Raw genomic sequence first — 19,159 nt, 5'->3', positions numbered from 1 at the left:
TCAAATTGTAAAATGTCACTTGTTTCTTATCATGTAGTGTGAAAAAACACCCAGCCTGTCTTCCTTGATTTAGTAGCTGATACATACAGATGTTTAAAATGTTTCCTTTAAGCTGTTATTGGGTAATTTAAACAGTTTTGAGAAGGAAACTACTGCATCTAAAAAATTAAAATTCCCTGTCAGGAGTGGTTCCATGCTGAAATGGTAAAACCCCTTCTGAGAACTGATGAAGAAGTGAGAAAAATTGCAATCACAACATTTAGGAAGTGCAAAATAGCTTGTTAGAACCTCAGTGGAATGCATAGCAATTGAAGGCATCTGAGTCTTTTTTGGGAATTACAGAAAAACAAAACATAGCTTCAGATTAAAACACAGTTGTGAAACTCGGGCAAAGTTGTCCATGATGCTTATAAAGTAAAATAAACTTAGCAAACAACTGGACAATTTAGCAGAAAAATATTAATGAAAGTCAGGTTGGGTTTTTTGTGTTCAGACTTAAAAAATGAGTTTTGTCAAAATTATGAAACATTGTCCTTATTTAGATGAAAGCACTCTAAGTCAGGGAAATGGTAGTCAGTTAACTGACCAAAATATTGGAGGAGATACCCCAGTTATATCCCTATGTGCTTATCGGAAAAGGGATATACTGGACAGTAAAGCATGTGTGGTTTTTGGATGTGAGTTTAGTGTATGTTAAAAAGTGTGCCTTGAAGAAAGGTGTTCATTAATAGCAAGTACAAATAGATTTTTGTCTTGAAGGAATTGTGTCTTTTGTAGACTAAAAAAGACATTGGATGTAAGGAGATCACAAACAAGTTTCAGAGCTTTGTGGAGAACCGTGAATTGTGAGCATAGGAGCTGTTCTGCTGAAACTGGCACCTAAATCTGTCTGGCTTCAGAAGTGGCCATATGTGGGTACTTCAGAGGAACTTTGAGACTAACTTGGTTCGGGGGACATTTATTTCCTAACCCGTCAAGACAGTTGCTTCCCCATATCCAGCAGCAAATAAATGTATATTCTGTTTATACTTTTATCCTCTTTAATGTAATTGTGGGTGCATTTATTGTTTGTATTATATCTGGTCCTTTTCAATTCCACCTTGTATCTTGGTCCCGGTATGTTATGTTATGTAATGATGCATAACATGCCGGTGTGTGTACGGGAGGGAGAGGAGTCAGTTCTGGTCTCTGATTTGACTCCTCTCAGTTTGATTAATTGATTAGTTCTGTTCTAAGTGTTTTATTTGGAAGTGCTGGAAAACAATGGATCTCTGTGTAGGAAAGGTGTAGAAGTTTGAGAGAGCCCAAAGGTTCTCAGCTGATAGCCTCTTCTTTGGGCGTATGCAGACCAGACATTTTCTTTCAGATTCGGATTATGACTGTGCTGTGGAGTATCAGGTAGTTACTGTAAGTGCTGTGATGCAGGCTTTGGAGAAAGAATCTTTGTGACTGGAGTTAAAAAAAACCCCACACTGAATGTACTGTGAGAGACAACTGTCTACTGTCTATTTTCTACAAAGCTGAAAGCAGTTTGAGAAAAAAAAAGTGTGCATTTGAACCTGAAAGATCTCCTGCAAGGAAAGAAAAGCAATTGAAATAGGCAGCCTGCAGATTAAAATCCCAGGAGAGCACTTGGTTCTCTCAATTGCCTGCTGAAAGAGCAGAAAAAGCTGATTTTATATGATATTATTAGGGAGGAATATACAATAACAAAATGTCAAGGCTGGATAGTATAGTCAATGAAGTATGAAAGAAACAATAGAAACTGAAGAGGGAGTAGAGTTTTGCTTAAGGAAATCAGTTCTCCACTGTGTTGTCAACAAAGCATTTGCATCTGTGAAAGCAACCCCCTGGTTTTCGTTAGGATAAAAATATGACTGGAGTTTCATTTAATATCATGTGTCATGCTAGCAGTCCCAAGTGAGAGAGTGACAGTCATTGATGATCCTGTGGGTCCCCTCTCAAAGAGATGTTAACCCCAAAGACATTGTCCAGATTAGTCCTGGAATTAGATTCTGCTTTCTTGAAGGGGATTTTTAGAGCTTAACTTGCAGTGAATTTGCTGTTGGGAAGGTAAAAATGGTTTTCTCCTGCATATTGAAGGACCCTTTGTGTGACCTCTCTGTGCCAGGAAGTTGTCCGACATGGAAATTTGTGTCTCTGTTTATTATGAGTTTTGTGGAGGAAAGCAGGGAGAAAAGACAGACTGGGAGGATGAGCTAAAGATGAAATCCAGGTGAAAATAAAGATTAGAAAGGAAGATATATTTGCTGTTAAATAAATGCATTAGTTATGTAATGAGATGTCATTGTCTTGTAATATTTCTGTGCTTATAAAAACTGCCTTTTTTCCCCACTCTGTATGCACGCAATTGTAAACCAGCAACCTCCCATTCTCAGTAGTTCAGCTTTCTACTTCATTAATAAATTTCAAAACATCTATTAAGGTGTTGTCCTAGCTATCAACTTATTTTTGTGTTTGTTAGGAAGATTAATCCACGAACACCAGAGGTTTATGTCCAAAAAGAAGACAGAGGAGTCCTTTTACTTTATTCGAATAAAGGGAGAGGCCATGGGGCATTTCCCCTGGGGTCTCTCAGTTTTTCAGAGGACGCAGCCTCCTTTTTATCCTAATTTTCCGGCCGCATTTCCCTTTCTCTTTCCCCACTGGCTGAGGTACTTGAGAGGTACAGACTTCCCGAAATGCCTAAGATTACCCTTTTAATGTATAACCCCTCCTAATTTTTAATTTTTATGGGATTTATGGATTTTCCCCATTGTTGCTTTCATCTTTCAATATTCAACTTCATTTACAAACAAGCCTATGGTTTGTTTGTAAAGGCAAGTGTCTTGTTTTCCATTCATCAATCAGTAGAATTCTTCCCATTGTTTCACTTAGCTCTGAGTGCTGGTTTTATCTACCAGCACACCCAGGGCTTGTTTGTAAAGACAAATCTTGTCATTCCTGTCTTGTTAAGGAATTTCATATTGCTATTTTAGAAACTGAAAACCAGATAATAGTGGTAATTTTGTGCTTTTGCAATTAATATAAGGAGAAGAGAGATAGGTAACTGGGTAAATTTAAATATTTGAGTAAATTAACTTTATATTAAATTTAAAACAGTGTGAAAATATAGCCTATGTCTAAACTATTTGCAACACAGTAGCCCTTCAACAAACGCTGTATGCTTTGTTGCCTGTTGGCTATGGGCTTTTTAATTGATTTGGCCTAATTAGAAGGTTGAAACATCTTTTCAGCTTTTTTTCCAAGTGGAAATAAATAACAACAAAATGTTCTTCATACTAACCCCTCCTTTATGGAAGAAAAATATTGTGCGAAGTATTAGATTTAAGAGACTTCCTGAAAACTCAGACTGTTCTAAAATAACCACAACTGGACATAAAAATACTGCTAAGTGACAGATCAGTATTTTTTATGAGGTGACATTTCCCAGTTTGATTGCCTTTGCTTAGATTGTGGGAGGCATCAGGCCTAATCTGTCCGCCTGTGTACTAATTGCTGATTGAGAATTAGTTGGTAATTGAACCACTGAAAGTCTCCTCTGCCGTCTGTACCTCATGAAGCATAAAAAGAGGTAGCAAGACACAGTAGCAGCTGTAATTTATGCTTCACCCCTGCAACAGGAGCTATAATAACTCAGGTCAGATGCAAGACCCATGCAGCCTTCCTAGCTATGGGAGCAGCAAGCTCCAGGCAAATACTGGAAAATAATACTTAAATGTCTCAGCTGTTAATTGCATGCATGAGCAATTAGCAAGAATATTTAACTGTATCTTCTAAGGAAGGAGACGTGACATGGGTTTATAAATAACTGCTTGAATTGTATTCATAGGTATAACAAAACACATTTTAAGGAGACTCTGCTCTTAGTGAGAGAGATGGGAGATGTTGGGGGGGTGTTACTCAAACCTGATAGAAGGTGGGAGGTGAAAGCTTGTAATGTGTAACTACTGTTTGTTTTAATCTAACCTAATTTTTATTTTTCTGGCCTCAGTTGTTTATAGAAAACTTATTTGCAGGAAGTATATTTATGAGCAAAAGCTCTTCATGACATTAATACAGAAATTACAGAAATCAGAGCACTCCAGGAGTGTGTAGGAGAGCATTGCACATCCTGGATGAATAACTAGATGATTCTGTCTTTGTTTGTAACCTCCCTTCATAGCTTTGAGCAAATAACTTTCCCTTCCTTTTCGCTTCCATGGTTAAAATGGGATAATGATATTTAAGTACAATATTTTGTGAAGATGCTGTGCAGACCCATTAATAAATCCATTTGCAGGTCTTTGATTACCCTCAGTATATCAAAATGTCACTACTGAGCTTGCTGACTGCACTTATTTAATTTCCTAGTTCTACTCAACTTCTAGATTATAAAATGATATTTTCTGACATAACTTATGGTACAACTAAAGCTATCACTCTGAAAGTCACTTCAACACTCACTCACTACCCCTTAGAAAAAGCTATAAAGTACACAGATTGTCTTTTCTTCAGTTATTATAAAGATTTATTGGATCTCTAGCTCTAATATCCACTGAAGGTTTTCTCTGTCAGTATTAACTCCTTAGATCAATAAATTGCGATACTGATCTCCTGAGAAGTCGGTGTCTGCCAGCTACCATTGCTGTGTTTGCGCCTGTTGAAAAGCAGTTGTAGCAAATTAAATTGGCTTCTGCCGGTGGATGGTCCTTATTTTATGGCACAATTAATGAAGGCTGATAGATAGGCCACTTCCTAAAGAACATCAGATTAAAGGGAAGGGTTTGTAGCAAGAAAGATCTGAATTTATGAGGTGAATTTGCTTTCATTTATAGTATGGTTGTTGAAGACTGGAAGATGCCTCTTCAAAAGAAAGAGTCCTTTTCAAAGGAGTGTGTTTTTAACACTGAGCACATACCTTATCTTCTGTGCTGCTGGAGAACCGCTGACTACATTCTCTAATCTGCTGTTAGACAGTTTACCTTGTTAGGTAGGCTTGTGAAACATTCTGCTTTGAGGAAGGTAGAGACAAGTGGAATAAAACAAAACCAAGCCTGTAACTACTTTAAAACAGCTCTAGAAACAGCTGCTTTCACTTTCATTTAGCTCAAATGATGAGCATTTGTCCTCAGACAGGATCCTGACCCTGAATCTCCAAAATGGATGTAGAAATGAGAAAAGTTTGTTCTCTTAGACTTGTTTCTTTCCTTTACCTCATTATCAGGAAACTTCCTGATCACAGTTTTATCATTGCTTTCCAAGGATAAATGGTTAGCATGGCCTATCAGTGATTCCAAGGTACCTGTTCAACTGTATAATAAGGATGATCTATACTTAGACTGATTCTAGAAATTAGAATAAAACCTGAGCATTGGTCTTTGCAATCATGGAGGAAGTGTTGACAAAATTCTAATAATGTCGGTTTTCTGGATATTAGCAGCCTGTTCCAAACAACAACAAAAAAATGGCCTAAGAGCACTGAGAGAAATGCTCACAGTGATTTTTTGGCATAGACAAGATGATATTTTTCTGAACTGTTGTTCTGAGGAATACTTGAATTGCTTGGTATTGAGGTATTTGAAAAAGTAGTTTAGGTGATTAAAGCTGTGCAAATTTTCTACCCTCTGGTAAACGGAGAGGTTTCCAGTGACACATGGGAAAGGCTCAGTCAACAAAACCCTGCTGTGCATTTTGTGCATAAAAGATACATATTAAAATGATAGTTGCACAGCCAAGTACTGCAAAATTAGATGCCCTAATTTTGCTTAATATTTTGAATTAAGATACAAATTATGTTTATTTAGCATTTGTGATGACTTACAAGATAGAATTATAGCCTAATGGTATAACATCTTGTGGGTAATTTTTAACTAAAACCCATCAAGTTTAATGCTGGACCTAAAGTTGAGTGTCTGATTTTGTTGAGAACACAATTGGTTTAGACAACATCACATAAAAAGTCCCCATTGAGTAAATTCCTCGCACAGATTTTTTTTTTTTTTAATATGTATGGGGAACTTTAGACTGCAAAGTGTGATTATGATAAACACACCACGGAGAGCAAATTTAAGTGGTAAGTGTGGTGTTGTTTGAGATTCTTCATACATCGCTTGAGGAGGGCAAGCTATCAACATCTTTCATAGCAGTGATTAGTTTGTAAGGGTTTGGGTTTTTTAATGGCTCAAGAAACAACCCTTTTGGTACAGTCTCACTCAATTTTCCACTATAATAAACTGTGTTAGTGCCACTGGGTTCAATTAATTTACACAGGCACAGATACTGCTCTGCTTTCCTTAGAGAGGAAAATTACTGAAGGTGTTGGAGGAGCCACTGAGTGCATGACAGGCAGACTCAGGCTTGTCTGCTAGTGCTCCTGTGTGGACATACTCACATAATTTTCAGTCCAGAAGCTGCATAGTCGTGGTTCCCCTCCTAATCCACCCCTCCCTGTGCCCAACAGTCCTTTTGGTTCAGGCATGGTTCCAATCAGTGTGACACCAGACCTGGGCTGGCTCCTGTCCAGTCATCATGCTTTGCAGATTTTCATGGTGATGTTGTTCCGGTGCTTAGAGATGGGTCTGCCCTTCTGCACACTTTTAATTACAAATTAGTGCATTTGGTTCACTTTGGAAATCAGATGCTTGATTTTTTTTTTTCCCCTCTTAGTTGGTTTTTTTTGGTGTTTTTTTTTTTTTTTTTTTTTTGTTTTGTTTTGTTTTGTTTTTGTTTTGTTTTGATTTGTTTTCTATTCTATGTAGATTAAAAGGCAAATTGTTTTCTGCTGAGCTGCTGCCATTTGAGGCAAAAGATTCCCACAGAAGTATCCAGTTTACCTGCACTGTGTTTAATGTAGAACAGCTGAGTTTAACTTCATTTATAAATATTATTGGCCAGTTTACTTGATGACCAGGTGCAGGAGTCTGAGGTAAAATTTGTAATGTTTCTGAATACAATGGATTCTACCAAGATACTGTCCTTCTGATGTGCTGTAATTTCTCTTTATTCCTCAACATCATCTCTGTCTTCTGTGGGTTATAAATTACCTGTCTCTTTCTTAGGATATAATCACCGTGGTCCCCTTCTGTCTCATTTACTTGCATCCCTATTATTTAGCAAGTAACTGTTGTCTTTTCTTTTAGCTATGGTGTAAACTGATAGGTATCTAATTTAAATCACATTTTCTCAGTGGGTGTTAACTTTGAAGTCTCTCTGCTCTGTTTTGGAGTTGATGCCAGGATTTCGTACCCAAAATTTTGTCTTTTTTAATCCTCTACCAGTTGGCTGAGTAAAATGCAGTGTCTCTCCATAAACATCATCTGATGAATGAACTGTTAAAAATTACTGGGTGGAGCAGTGTGCCTCACTTGTGGAATTTGCATTTGTCAAAGGACTTAGAGTAGATTCATAGTGATGCAAAAAGAGGTACTGGATTAGTCAAGTGCATGAGTTGAATTTATTAAATCATTCTGCATTGCGATGCTACATTGTGCAAAGGAATGTGCTACTAGGCCATGCAAACTTGTTGATTTTTTTTTTTTTGTATATTCTTCATTTCTGTTTTGTTGGTGGTCATGGTGGTTAGTTTTTCATTTCAGAGCTTAGGGACTTTTTTTCTGCAGAAGTAGCATTTTTCTAGTTTTTTCCAGAACAATTGTGATATTGTTTATATATGGTTTTGAACTCCAGGTTTTGTTCTATTATTATAACCATTCATATTGTTTAGAGCCACACACTTGTTTTAATATCTGTCACATCTATAAAAATAATGACCATGTTAACCAACAGGTTACTGAAACATGATTTGAAGAGGGTGGGATTCTAGGTCAATCTTTCAAGCATTTTGACTGGCCCATCGAAGTATACTGAATTATTTCGATTAATAACTTTGGTCTTCACTGTTTCTTTTCATGTATTAGTGCTTGCTTGTAAGGTGTATTGACTTAATGTGAATGGAATTTTTTTTTAAACATTGAACCTAATATTTTCCTGTAATATATTGCTTTCCTATTAATTTTTCATTCTAAATATACTATTGAGTTATCCCATAATTAATTAAATATTTTATGTCATAGTTTCTTTTGAGAGCAATCAAATTTTCTGTATGAACGAATATGAACTGTATGTTTGTGTACTTGTGCACGTTTCAGTCTTTGAATGGGGAGTTAATTCAAACCAAAATGTGAGTACTTACCCTTAGTGAAATACTTGAATGAATTACAAGCAAATAAAGTACAGGTTGCAGTTGTCAGTCTAATTCATTTGGATTTTCAGTGCTGTTTGCATGTTCTTTCATCCCTCCTCCCCCAAAATGTAAGAAGGTTGTCCACAGAACTTGATTGGAAATACAAACTCCTGTGTTCTTTTCTTTCAGAGTACTGACATGAGTCCAGCTAGTAGCACAGCCTCCCTTCCTGTTAGCCCCCTTCCTGAGGAGCCGTTATTTTTCAAGGTACGGTTAATTAATTTAATAATAAATATTGTCTGTTGATCTTGGCATATCATGTTATCTACTATACTGTGAAGTGCTATTATTACTTCTTCCTTTTCTTCAAGTTGCTGTGATATCAGCAGATGTTCTCTGTATATACCATGCAATTTTTGAGAAATACCTGGTCTTTAATGTTTTTCCAGCAGACTACAGCTGTGAACTGTTATTTTTAAGACTGTGTTTTTATCCACCATCCTATTTGGATATGTGCATTCCTGTGTAGGTGTGTGTCATCAACAGATTTCTCTTTATTTTGTATTTCAAGTATATCTTTCAACAAAACAATGATTAGTTTCTCCAAGGATCCAGGAGACATTAAAGGTCTGTCAAAGAGCAGTTTTGGCATAAATCCAGTGGAAGCCCAGGCCTGGAATTTTAGTTAATAATTGATGTGGGACAATGTCCGTAACTTCATGGGGTTTAAGCTGTGAGGAGTGAGTGGCGGTATGTCACTTGTTCAGCTGACACCATGGTATCCATCCCTGGGACACAGAATAGCCTTAGGCAGATCCTAACTCTTGGAAGAGGTCTTCTGAGGCCACCCAGGTACTCGGAGCTGTGCTGCATCATCTGACAAAGAGGTCACCTTGCCACTTGTGTACTTAGATAAGGAAGAGGGAGCTTGGGTTTCAGCACCATTGACTCAGTTGGGTGTCATAATGTGGACTCAGTTGCACTCACAGGAATATCCCTTTTAAAATTTCCTCACTCCTGAGTAAGTTTCTACCTTCTGTGTGTATTCAATCAGTTGACTGGGTTGAGTTTTAGTCACTTTGTGATGATGCTAAGTTAAAGCTGAGTAACTGGAATTAATGAAGTTTGATGATGTAAAGTTTGTGTCTCTCTTGCATGTTCTTCCAGCACAGAAAATACGTGTCCTTTAGACCTGTCCAAGCCAATAAAAGCAACTCTTTCCCCCCCCCCCCCCCCCCCCCCATATTTCCAGTGTCTGTGCAACAGTTGTACAATCAGCCAGCTGATTCTTGCTATTAGAAGGGTTGAAGACTGTGCTTGCTCAGTTGTTTTATCAGTGGAGGTACAGATGGGATATCAGTGGTCAGCTATTCACTGAATCTTATTCCTCTTTTGGGATATAAGGCTTTCAAGACCCCTATCTCAGTCAGATTTGCCTGAAATTGAGCAATGTTGTGCCAAGATGCCAGGGTGCACATCTCTATTTCTTTGGAACACCACTTTAAATGCACATTCAAGTCTGCTCAACATTCTAAGTCAGATTCAGTAGTGGAGTCTCCCTGTGCCTGAAAGACCACTAAGATATGGCACATATAAAGAAATGGGTTGCTCAACTCAGATGAAGGTGGAAGAGGTAAGATAATCTAACTTATTAATTCTCAGTGCTGAGGTAATCAAACATTGCTCTGTTTGCATCAAGGCACTGTCAAGTACACTGGAGTGCCTTTACTTTTTGAAGGAAATGGTGTTCCTGTAACCCAAAGTGGGTTGTAAATTACTTATTTGAAGTGGAATAGTTGCTCTAATAAAGCAATAAAGTTGTTTTTCATATTAAAAGTCTAGTAGTAATGGTAAAAGAAGCTGAAAAATAGAGCAGAGAGCATTACTTAATCTTTCATTTTCAGTGCATTTTTCAAACCAGGAAACATTTTCCTTTGCAATTCAAGTAAAATGGAGCTCAGACCAGAAAAAAGTTAAGAGCATTTCACATCATTTACTAGAAATAAAAATAATATAAAATGTAACAGCTTTTAGATTTCTCTTTGACTCACTCCAAGAGAGAGCACTACAGTTCCAGTTGTAACTTGAATGACTGGTTTTACAAGCCATAACCCTCTCCGAATACTGTCAGTCAATAATATTGGCTTTTGATGGTGGGATGGTGCATTTCCCTTAGCAACATGATAATAACCTTTCCCACATCCTTGCTGTAGAGAAGGAGATTGAAAATAAAATTCCATTCTGTGGTCCTGGAAACACAGGTGTAATGAAGCAGGGCCCTATAAACTGCCTTTCTTTGGGACAGTTGAAGATCTCTGAGCTAATGAGCTTTTATATTAGACTGTGAAATGAAACCAAGCCTGTGTTCTCAATCATACCTGGTTTTACACAAAGAAAGAGCTGTCCTTCCTTGGATTTTAACAATTCGCCTTCAAAAGAGAGTCTGCGTTTCTGCATAAGGAAAGAATACAAATCCTGTCACTGTACTCTTCTTGTACATCCAGCTTTCAACAAAGCAGATGCCTATCAGTTTTAGTCCCCCAGGATATGTGCTGGAAAAATATGGAGAACCTAAACTTGTACAAAATCATTTTAAGGTTTTGAATTTAATCTAATGAAAGTTAGAAACCAGATCTCCCTGGAAGTGCTTGTAAGTTGCATGTCAGCTCTGCTAACACCAACCTCAGCTACCGTTCTCCCAATATATTGCATGTGCTGTGACTTAAGCAGAAAGATCCAAATCCTGTAAGACCCTTCTCAGGGGCGTTTGGAGGAAGATGTTTTCCGGTGCAGCAAGAGATAGTCCATCTGAGTCCATCACATACCATTACTGCAACTGAGTAATTCTGTTTTACTTACATTAAAACAGTACCTTCAAAAGATTATCACTGATACCCAGCAAAAGAAATAGAAAACAATTGGGTAAGAAATAAAAGTAGCAAGCTCCAGAGCTGCTGAATCCTAGAAGCAACCATGAGAAAATTACCAGATAAACATATAGCTAATGCGATTCAGCAACCTTTCCTCCGTAAGTGTTGTAAGCAGTAGCTTCAGTTTTTCTTGAGGAAAGAGCAACTTTGCACAGCAGGCAGTACAGCCAGTCTTCTGTGTGGCTTTGGGTTCTTTCTCCCTGTGGAGTTAGCAACACACAGATGTTCAGAGCAGTCTTCCTTAGTTGTGCTCTTCAAAATCTTAGGAAAAAATCCGGTTCAGCCATGTACACAGACCCTTTTGCAAAACTTTCCTACAACAATTTTTGATAAAGTCATCCTAGGCATTTCTTTTTAGTAAGCGTTATTTTTATGTCGTGTTCCAGCTTTCAGTCCTCTGCTGTATTCCATGGCTAAAAGTGTTTTGAAAAGGAAAATCTTTTCCTATATTCTAGAAAAAGTTTATTTCTCCTCTCAGAAAAACACATCATCTTTGGTGGTTTTGTGCTTAAGCTTTGACCTAGGTAGGATCTTCTTTTCAACAGAAGTTTTTTCTTCTGCCCCTTCATAATATTTCTTGAAGAATTAGGTCTTTGTCTTTAGGGAAAAAGTTATGTCACAACTGAAATATTTCAGAACTAAGAATTTAGATGATAACAGAGTAGAATGGTATTTGTCATGCAACCTTAACTCAAGTGTTATTCCATGTTATAATAGCAAAACTGTAGCTGGCTCAAATGTGAGTGACTTTTAATTATGAGTACTTATATCCGCTCTCATTAGCTGCAATTAAAAATAATCCTGTCTTTCATTTAGACGATAAGTGAAGGAGTGGGTATTTCTAAAAGGTCAACTTACTAAGCAATGCCTCATCCGTTTTTTAGAACCTGTTCTTTTCTCCTACTCATTATGCTGTGCTTTACTGCAATAGTATTTTATTATTTTTAAATTATTTTAAAATATAGTGACAGTCTTTTAAGAAGAAGCCATTTAGTACATCAAATATCTAATATTAGCTAATTATACATTATCTGTTGTAATGAGCATCAGTCTCACTGGTTATTAGCCACAGCCAAGTTGTAAATAATAACCATAATAGTAATTTATTGTAGCGATGTTCATTTGTGTTTCAGTTTTATGATTAATCTCAACCATGCTTTACTAATTGGCATTAAACGAAAGAAGAAAATTCTTACATTTTTTCCTTTCTCCTTTGAGGGAGCTGAGAATTTCTTTCAGCATTTATTGTCCTACTGTGTTCTGACTTCTGTAATTAATACCCTTGATGCAAATTTCTAGAGTAAGGAAGCAGAAGTGGCAGGTCACGTAGCAAAAGCTGAAAGTCCTCAGTAGTGTTAGGACTCTTGCAGGTCTAGTGAATTCAGTCTATACTGAATTATGTCTATACTTAGAGTTTTGCCATTTGTCCTGCAGCTTGATAGGCTCTGAAAATCATTGCAGTCACTTATGTGCTTGACTCTGGCAGCTCACGACATTTGTGCCTACAATTAGCAAGAGATAAATTTTCCATTTGTTCTGTAATCACAATTTAATTTTACTGCAGATATTTGGAATAATCAACATGAAAGTCACAGTAATGATCGCTGGTTAGCCCAGGCAAGTCATCTTTGGGAGTGTGACTTTATATTTCTAGGTGCAGAATGAGGTATTTTCATAACTTACTCAGCAGTGATGAAAGCAGAATGAGCCTATAGTTCCACAAGCTTATGCTAGTTGACAGAGACAGCTTATTTACCTTCTCTACCTTAAATGCACTATTTCCAATATTTTATGTATTTGCTTCCTTTAATGAGAAGATTTTAATTTATTGCTTTGTTTTCAAAATGGACTGCAATAATACAGAGACATTGTGACCCCATGGCAGATACAGCAGGTTAGGGTTCAGTGCTGCTCTTTAGTGGGCTGGAGGCCTGATTAGCTCTTGTCTCATTCCACCCTCCAGCTCAATTTCTGCTTCTGCTGAGAAGCATCCCAAGCCTGTGTGGTTTTGTTTTTTGTTTGTTTTGGAGATGTTTTTGATATTTCTAGTAAAGTGAGTAGTGTTGTAGAAGTATGACTCACACAACCCCACATTTACTGTTCTGCAGCCTCAGTCTCCATGCTGTTTTTAACCAGTCTGTCACCATTCTTCAGTGGTTTAATCAATTCCTCCCACTCCTAATTGTTATCTCCCATGTCAGTATTTCCTTTCTTTATGACTCCTGTGCTGTTATGGCACAGACTTTTGAAAGTCACTTCATCACAGCGGCTTTCTGCCTTTGGTGCAAACCTTCCATTTTGTCATTTCTCTAAAAGATGTATACATCTGATTTGTTTCACAGTCTTTATCATAGTAGGATATGAGATCTTGAAAAGCACTGAATTTATCCTGAAGGGAGGAGTGTGAAGCAGTTATTATTATTAGGTCTTGTAACAGGACCCTGTTACAAGAAGCTTCTGTGCATTTTTCCTAAGAAGGAGCTCTGCCAGCAAGTCTGTCTGAATAGAACTGCATCACCTGTTTAACAATAAATAAAAAATTACTTTTATTGTGGGGACTGTAGGTACAGCATCTGTAATTTCCCACTGTCACTGATATATTTACTAAATACTAACATATTTTCTAATATTTATTAATGACTAAAGAATCAGCAATGAGACTGAGAACTACACATGTATTGTCTGATTTCTTTCTGCCTCTATGGCTTCGTCATAGTTTCCTTTCTTTCCAAATTTTATGTACATGCATTTTTTTAGTGTATTTACCTTTATTTTATTGAAGCTTTCATCATAGGTTGACTGCTAGTTCAATATTTCAAAATTACAATCCCTATCTTAGGCAAGATCTGATGCTTTTAATGCTATAAATTCAGTTATTTACTCATATAGGAAAATGATTAATGTATGTCTTATTAAAACCCTCAAAAGCAATCAGAAACACAAGTGATGCTTCAACAAAGGCATGCAGAAGGATCATCATAACTTTTTTTCAGTTAACAGGGTTTCCAGCATAACTTAAAATTTTATATAATCAGTGCTGCAAGGATAAATATTGGGTTCATTCAGGTTCCTTCCCTCAGGCAGACACACTCACACAATTAATTCTGATGCATACCTACAAAATAAGCTTTTCCTGCTGAGTACTCTATATCTAAGATTTCAAAGTCATAAAACTTGTAACATTATAGGCTGCTGACAAGATTTTATCACTAAGACCAGGAAAAAATATTTTCTTGAAGCTCCGTGGGAGGATTCTGATACACCCAGTAAGGGTGCTTAAAGTGCAGATCTAATCATCTCAATAGGGACAGCAAATCCTCCTAATTTCCCTTTTCTTGGGACTGATAGGCATAAGTAAACCTGGGGCAGTGTGCTGGTGTGAAAAATCCATTCAGCACAGGTAGCTCAGGGTGCTGCCTGCAAGGGTGTAAAAGCCCAGGATTTTTTGTTTGGGATTGCTTCTTGGAGGCACCAGCTTGAGCTTTTATGTGTTATTTCATTATTGCACCATGATTAAATGGTATTAAGGATCTGGAAGTCTGAGAGTGCTGTGGGAAACCTGGTGTGTCTCTGTGAATGTGGAGGGTGTAGCTGCAAAAGGTCCTAAGTCCCAGCTCAGGTGGTGCCAGAGTGGCTGCCAGAGGGACTCCTGCATGGTCAGACAAGGAAGTTCCTTTATCAGGCATTTGTAAAATATGATGAATGTTGTTTGTTTGTTTGTTTGTTTGTTTTGGTTTTTGGGTTTTTTGTGAGCAGAATTGTTATAAAGAGTTGGGAGTAAAATTTCATCTAAGTCAATGCTGCAGTGCCCACTGACTGTAGTGGCATGTGCCATCAGGGCATGGATGACATGGATTACATCAGAGGCATCAATTACTCTAGAAGTGAAAATGTTCATCTCTGTTGACCATTTTAGCTCCATCAATTATTTTAAAGGTGAGAATAGAAGTCTATTTTGACCATTCCAACCCAAGAATACTTTCTGGAGCTGTAGTAAATGAGATAAAATTCAAGTGCTTTCATAAATTACGTTCAACGTGGTGAAAATGTAGAACTGTTTGCAGTGCAGGAGTTTATTTAATAATAATTATTTGCTTTCCAGTATGTGTTAGAGCAATGAATGTTTTCTTCCTAGTATAAATTAAACAAACTGGAGATTTGAAGATGGGTTTTCTACATCTCAGATGTGTGTTTTCACTGTAGCAGGTCCTCTCTTTCTGGCCAAGGACTGCTGGTTTTTTTATCCAGAAAGCCTCTGAAAATCATAGGTGTGGAAACTTCACAAGTTTTTGACAAAAAGTTTTGACTTAGTCAGATTAATGATTTTAAATGGAAAATATCTGATCCTTGACTCTTCTGTTAGAACATGTATAAACAAGTTTCCCAGTACTGAGTAATGTTAATGACCCAGACACGTGTTTTCAAACATAATCCATTACGGTAAGAAATTGAGGGCTGGCATTTTGAAATCCTTATCAAGTTAAATGTCTCAAAAGTATGACACTAAAAATAACTGACTGATTTTGAAAATGTTCACTGAGAGTTTAAAGAGAGATATTTTCATGAGCAATTTAGACAGCCATTAACTGAAATTAAAGACAAGATCTAGTTGCTGACACATAGACACCTTGTGCCACTTCTGGAAGTTCTGTCCAGCTTTTCCTCTGCCTAACTTTCTACCAGAGCCAAGTATTGAGAGGTGATGAAAGCTGTTGTGATGTCGTTCGATTTTTGTTGTGTTCCTGGTTTCTTGAACATTTAAGTTTGTCACTTGGTCATGCTCTGTCTCTCGGGAAGTTATAAACTCCTTCATGAGCCACTTGTTTATAATGAGCTGTTTAATTTTACTGAGGAATGTGGCTTGTCTGAGAGGCTTTGATTGCTTCATGCAATGGTGACTTACACTGTTAGGTAGGGACTTCTGAAGTGCCACCAACCTTTGCATTGTATAACATTAAAGCTAATTCTCTGTGAAAAAGTTTCTTTTTCCCCTATATTTAAAGATTATAACATCATTATGGTAGTACTGGGGTAAATTTCTTGGTTTTGAAAGATGTAATATACTCTGATCTTAAGCCACAGCATGTACATTCAATTTAATCTCTGCTCTTCTCCTTCTTCCTGGTATAGTTCAATACTTTGATTATTGGAACTAAAATATATTTATATGCTTAAGGTGACTTTTTAGTGCCTTACCATTTTTTAAGAACCATAAAGTTTCTTCTAACTTCTTGGCATACTTTTTTAAAAAAACAGGAGAGGTAAAAGGATCTCTTTGTTGACTGAAATGTTCTTACATGTGGCTGTATGAATTGGCTCTCAGTGTTAGTCCAGAAAAGTTATGTCTCTGTGTGTGTGTAGGATAAGAAATCCATTTATTCAGGCTTCTTCATTTATCAGAGACTTAGTCAGAGTCGTGAAAGACATTGGGGATGGAGACAATGGAAAGTGTCAGTTTTAATTCTTTTTAAAATGTTGGAAACCCAGTCTCAAGCCTGTGGGTTTGTTGCATTGTTGTCATAGGAAGCACCTATAAGAACTAGCATTCCTACTGTGAGTATCTCACAGGTAACTTTGACAATTTAAGAAAAACCCGTAAGTTTGGGACAATTTAAATTTCTAAACCATTTCTTAATAAATGGATGAGGACATGATTCACTTGAAAATTTATGTTAAAAAAAAAACTGGACTAAAGGAGAAGAGCACAACCTTTGTGGTTGAAAGAGTTGATAATGGGTGGAGGGTGAACTTAGTAACTTCAGTTCGTCCTTCTGAATATTGAACTAAATATTCAACAGTTTTTTGGCCTTTTTTTTTTTTTTTGGCTTGATATTTTCAAGCAGGGCTGAATGCTACTGATGAGAAGGAATAGCAAATTTTTAATTTGAATAATATTTGCTAAGCATTTTAAACTTGTACAGTAATGTGGTACACTTTTATGGGTAGCCTTGTGAAAATTGTATCATTACAGTTACCATCTGTCAATAGAGTTCTGAAAGATTAAATTAAGATTAAAGGAGGGTGCAGTGGAAAAAAGTTTTCTTCCAGTGCATATCTGATTACCATTTGTTGTCATCATTACATTTCTGGATGTTGTCAGTAACCAAGAAAGGAATGAACAAGCATGACTGATTCTTGTCAATTTGGGTTTTTTCTGCGCAGTTTCATATTTAAGTGAAAGGGAGAAGTACAGCATCCTCTACATAACTGTACAGAGTAATTATTTCTGGTTCTTCTAATAAGTTGCCAGTTTATTTCAATAAGTCAGTAACAAGAGGTAAAGTTGATGGGGGGGGGGGGAATGTTTATCTACAGCTGAACAAAGGGAAAATTTAGACATGACCATGAAATAGTTTATACAAACAACATGAAACAAAGATATTTCCTGAATTTTTTTTGTTTACTGTTCACTACAATACCTAAAGTCTCACCATTTTCTCAAACTAGTATATCTGCATCAAATTTAAAATGCTTAACTGGAAATCTGCGGAGTATAATTATGTATCATAGAAAAACAGCTGCACTGGAAACCACGAAAGATTAATAAGAAACCCAGTGATAGTGAAGTTTAAAATAAACTAGTTAGTTTGGCATGCCAGTGTTCCAGAATATAGGAGATTCACACACACAAATTATCAGTTTTTTGGTTCTATGGAAAAAAAGTTTAAAGATCTTGAATATTGCTTTCATTCTGGTATTGCAGATGGAATGCAGAATGAAGTTGCAGTCACATCCCCTCTGTGTGAGAGGGGAACTTGGACTATAAAGTTGTCTTATTAATATTTCTCAGGGATTGTTTGGATTCCTCTAGGTCAGTTTTCTTTGATTGAGACTTCAATCTCTTTGGATAGAAATGTTACGTCCATAATGAGCTCTGCTCACTGAGTAGCACTGGAAGGGGTGATTTTGTCCAACCTGACCACTTAAGTGAGAGTTGTCATATCAATACACAATTAAGTTTGGAGAAGAAACAGTTTTCCTGTATCGTGGAAATTCCAGACATTCAAGACACTCTTGTGCCTGGTATGAAATGAGCCAGATCATAATCTGTGTCATTTGGTCCCCCCAGCTCTAAGCAGCAAAGCCTTTAGCTGTTGATAGTGAGGTATTTTCAGAATTAGAAGTGGCTAGAATGGTACTTGTAGCTTCTTGTATCTTTATTATTTTGCTTTCTGCTTTGCTGTATTCTTGAGGGTAGTCATTCAATTGCAAGTTTGTGTATTTGATGTTTATTGCCATGTTTATAAACATTTGAATGAATAATATATATAGGTGTTTAAGTTATGAGTTCTTTAGGCCTTTTGCTTCAGTCTCCTCTTTTGAATATCTTTATCCTCCTTCCTTCAACAACCGCAGAACGGTTGATTCCAGTACTCTTCATTTCCATAATTATCCTTAGTGATGTGTGAGGATGAATGCAAATTTGTTAGCAAAATGATAATTCCTTATCATTACAAGGAAAAAACCCACAGAAATAGCTGTCCATGAATTAAGTCAGCATTATATTGGGTTTAATCTATTTTATAAAGCGTTGGACACCTCTTAGACAGAAAGAGGTCCTTAGAGTAAATGAAATTAATTGGGGAAAAATTAACAAATGTTATGAAGCTGTCATTTTTTTATGTATCAGTACAACAGACATATAAATGCTACTTACATGTTAACTAGATGTCTTCAGCATGCAAATTTGATGGGACTGATCATCATAAATATTATAATTCTGAGGTGCAGAGGCTTTTGCAAACACTAGTCCTCGTAACACTACTATAGGGTGGAGAGCTATTATCTTCCTTTCACAGAAAGAGGCTTGAAGTATTTGTATTGGTGATCCTGCACACTGTCCTGGTTTTGGGCTGGGGAATTGATCCTACCTTTTCTGGCTTCGATTTCCAGCTGTTAGTTATTCCTCACTGGCCTGTGTCTTACTCAAAGAGCTAATATACCCGCTCAGAAGAAATCTGCAACTTCTTTGCTGCCACACTGGGAAGTGAAGCCCACTCTGCAAACAGATTTCTCTATTCACAGTCTGGTGTAGGGAAAGACA

General features: G+C 36.9%; 1 protein-coding gene across 21 annotated transcripts in view; it reads left to right on the top strand.

Annotated features, from left to right (window-relative positions):
• Positions 1 to 19,159, top strand: part of CCSER1 (coiled-coil serine rich protein 1) — a 626,082-nt gene that overhangs the window by 310,727 nt on the left and 296,196 nt on the right. For all 21 annotated transcript variants that reach the window (XM_040065135.2, XM_058420707.1, XM_058420708.1 and 18 more), the window contains one exon: positions 8,375 to 8,452. In XM_040065135.2, coding sequence (XP_039921069.1) covers positions 8,375 to 8,452 — 78 coding nt within the window. The remainder of the gene's footprint in view (positions 1 to 8,374; positions 8,453 to 19,159) is intronic.

The sequence above is a fragment of the Hirundo rustica genome, chromosome 5 (assembly GCF_015227805.2).
Source record: "Hirundo rustica isolate bHirRus1 chromosome 5, bHirRus1.pri.v3, whole genome shotgun sequence".
Taxonomy (NCBI): Eukaryota; Metazoa; Chordata; class Aves; order Passeriformes; family Hirundinidae; genus Hirundo; species Hirundo rustica.
This window is presented reverse-complemented; position numbering and strand designations above follow the sequence as displayed.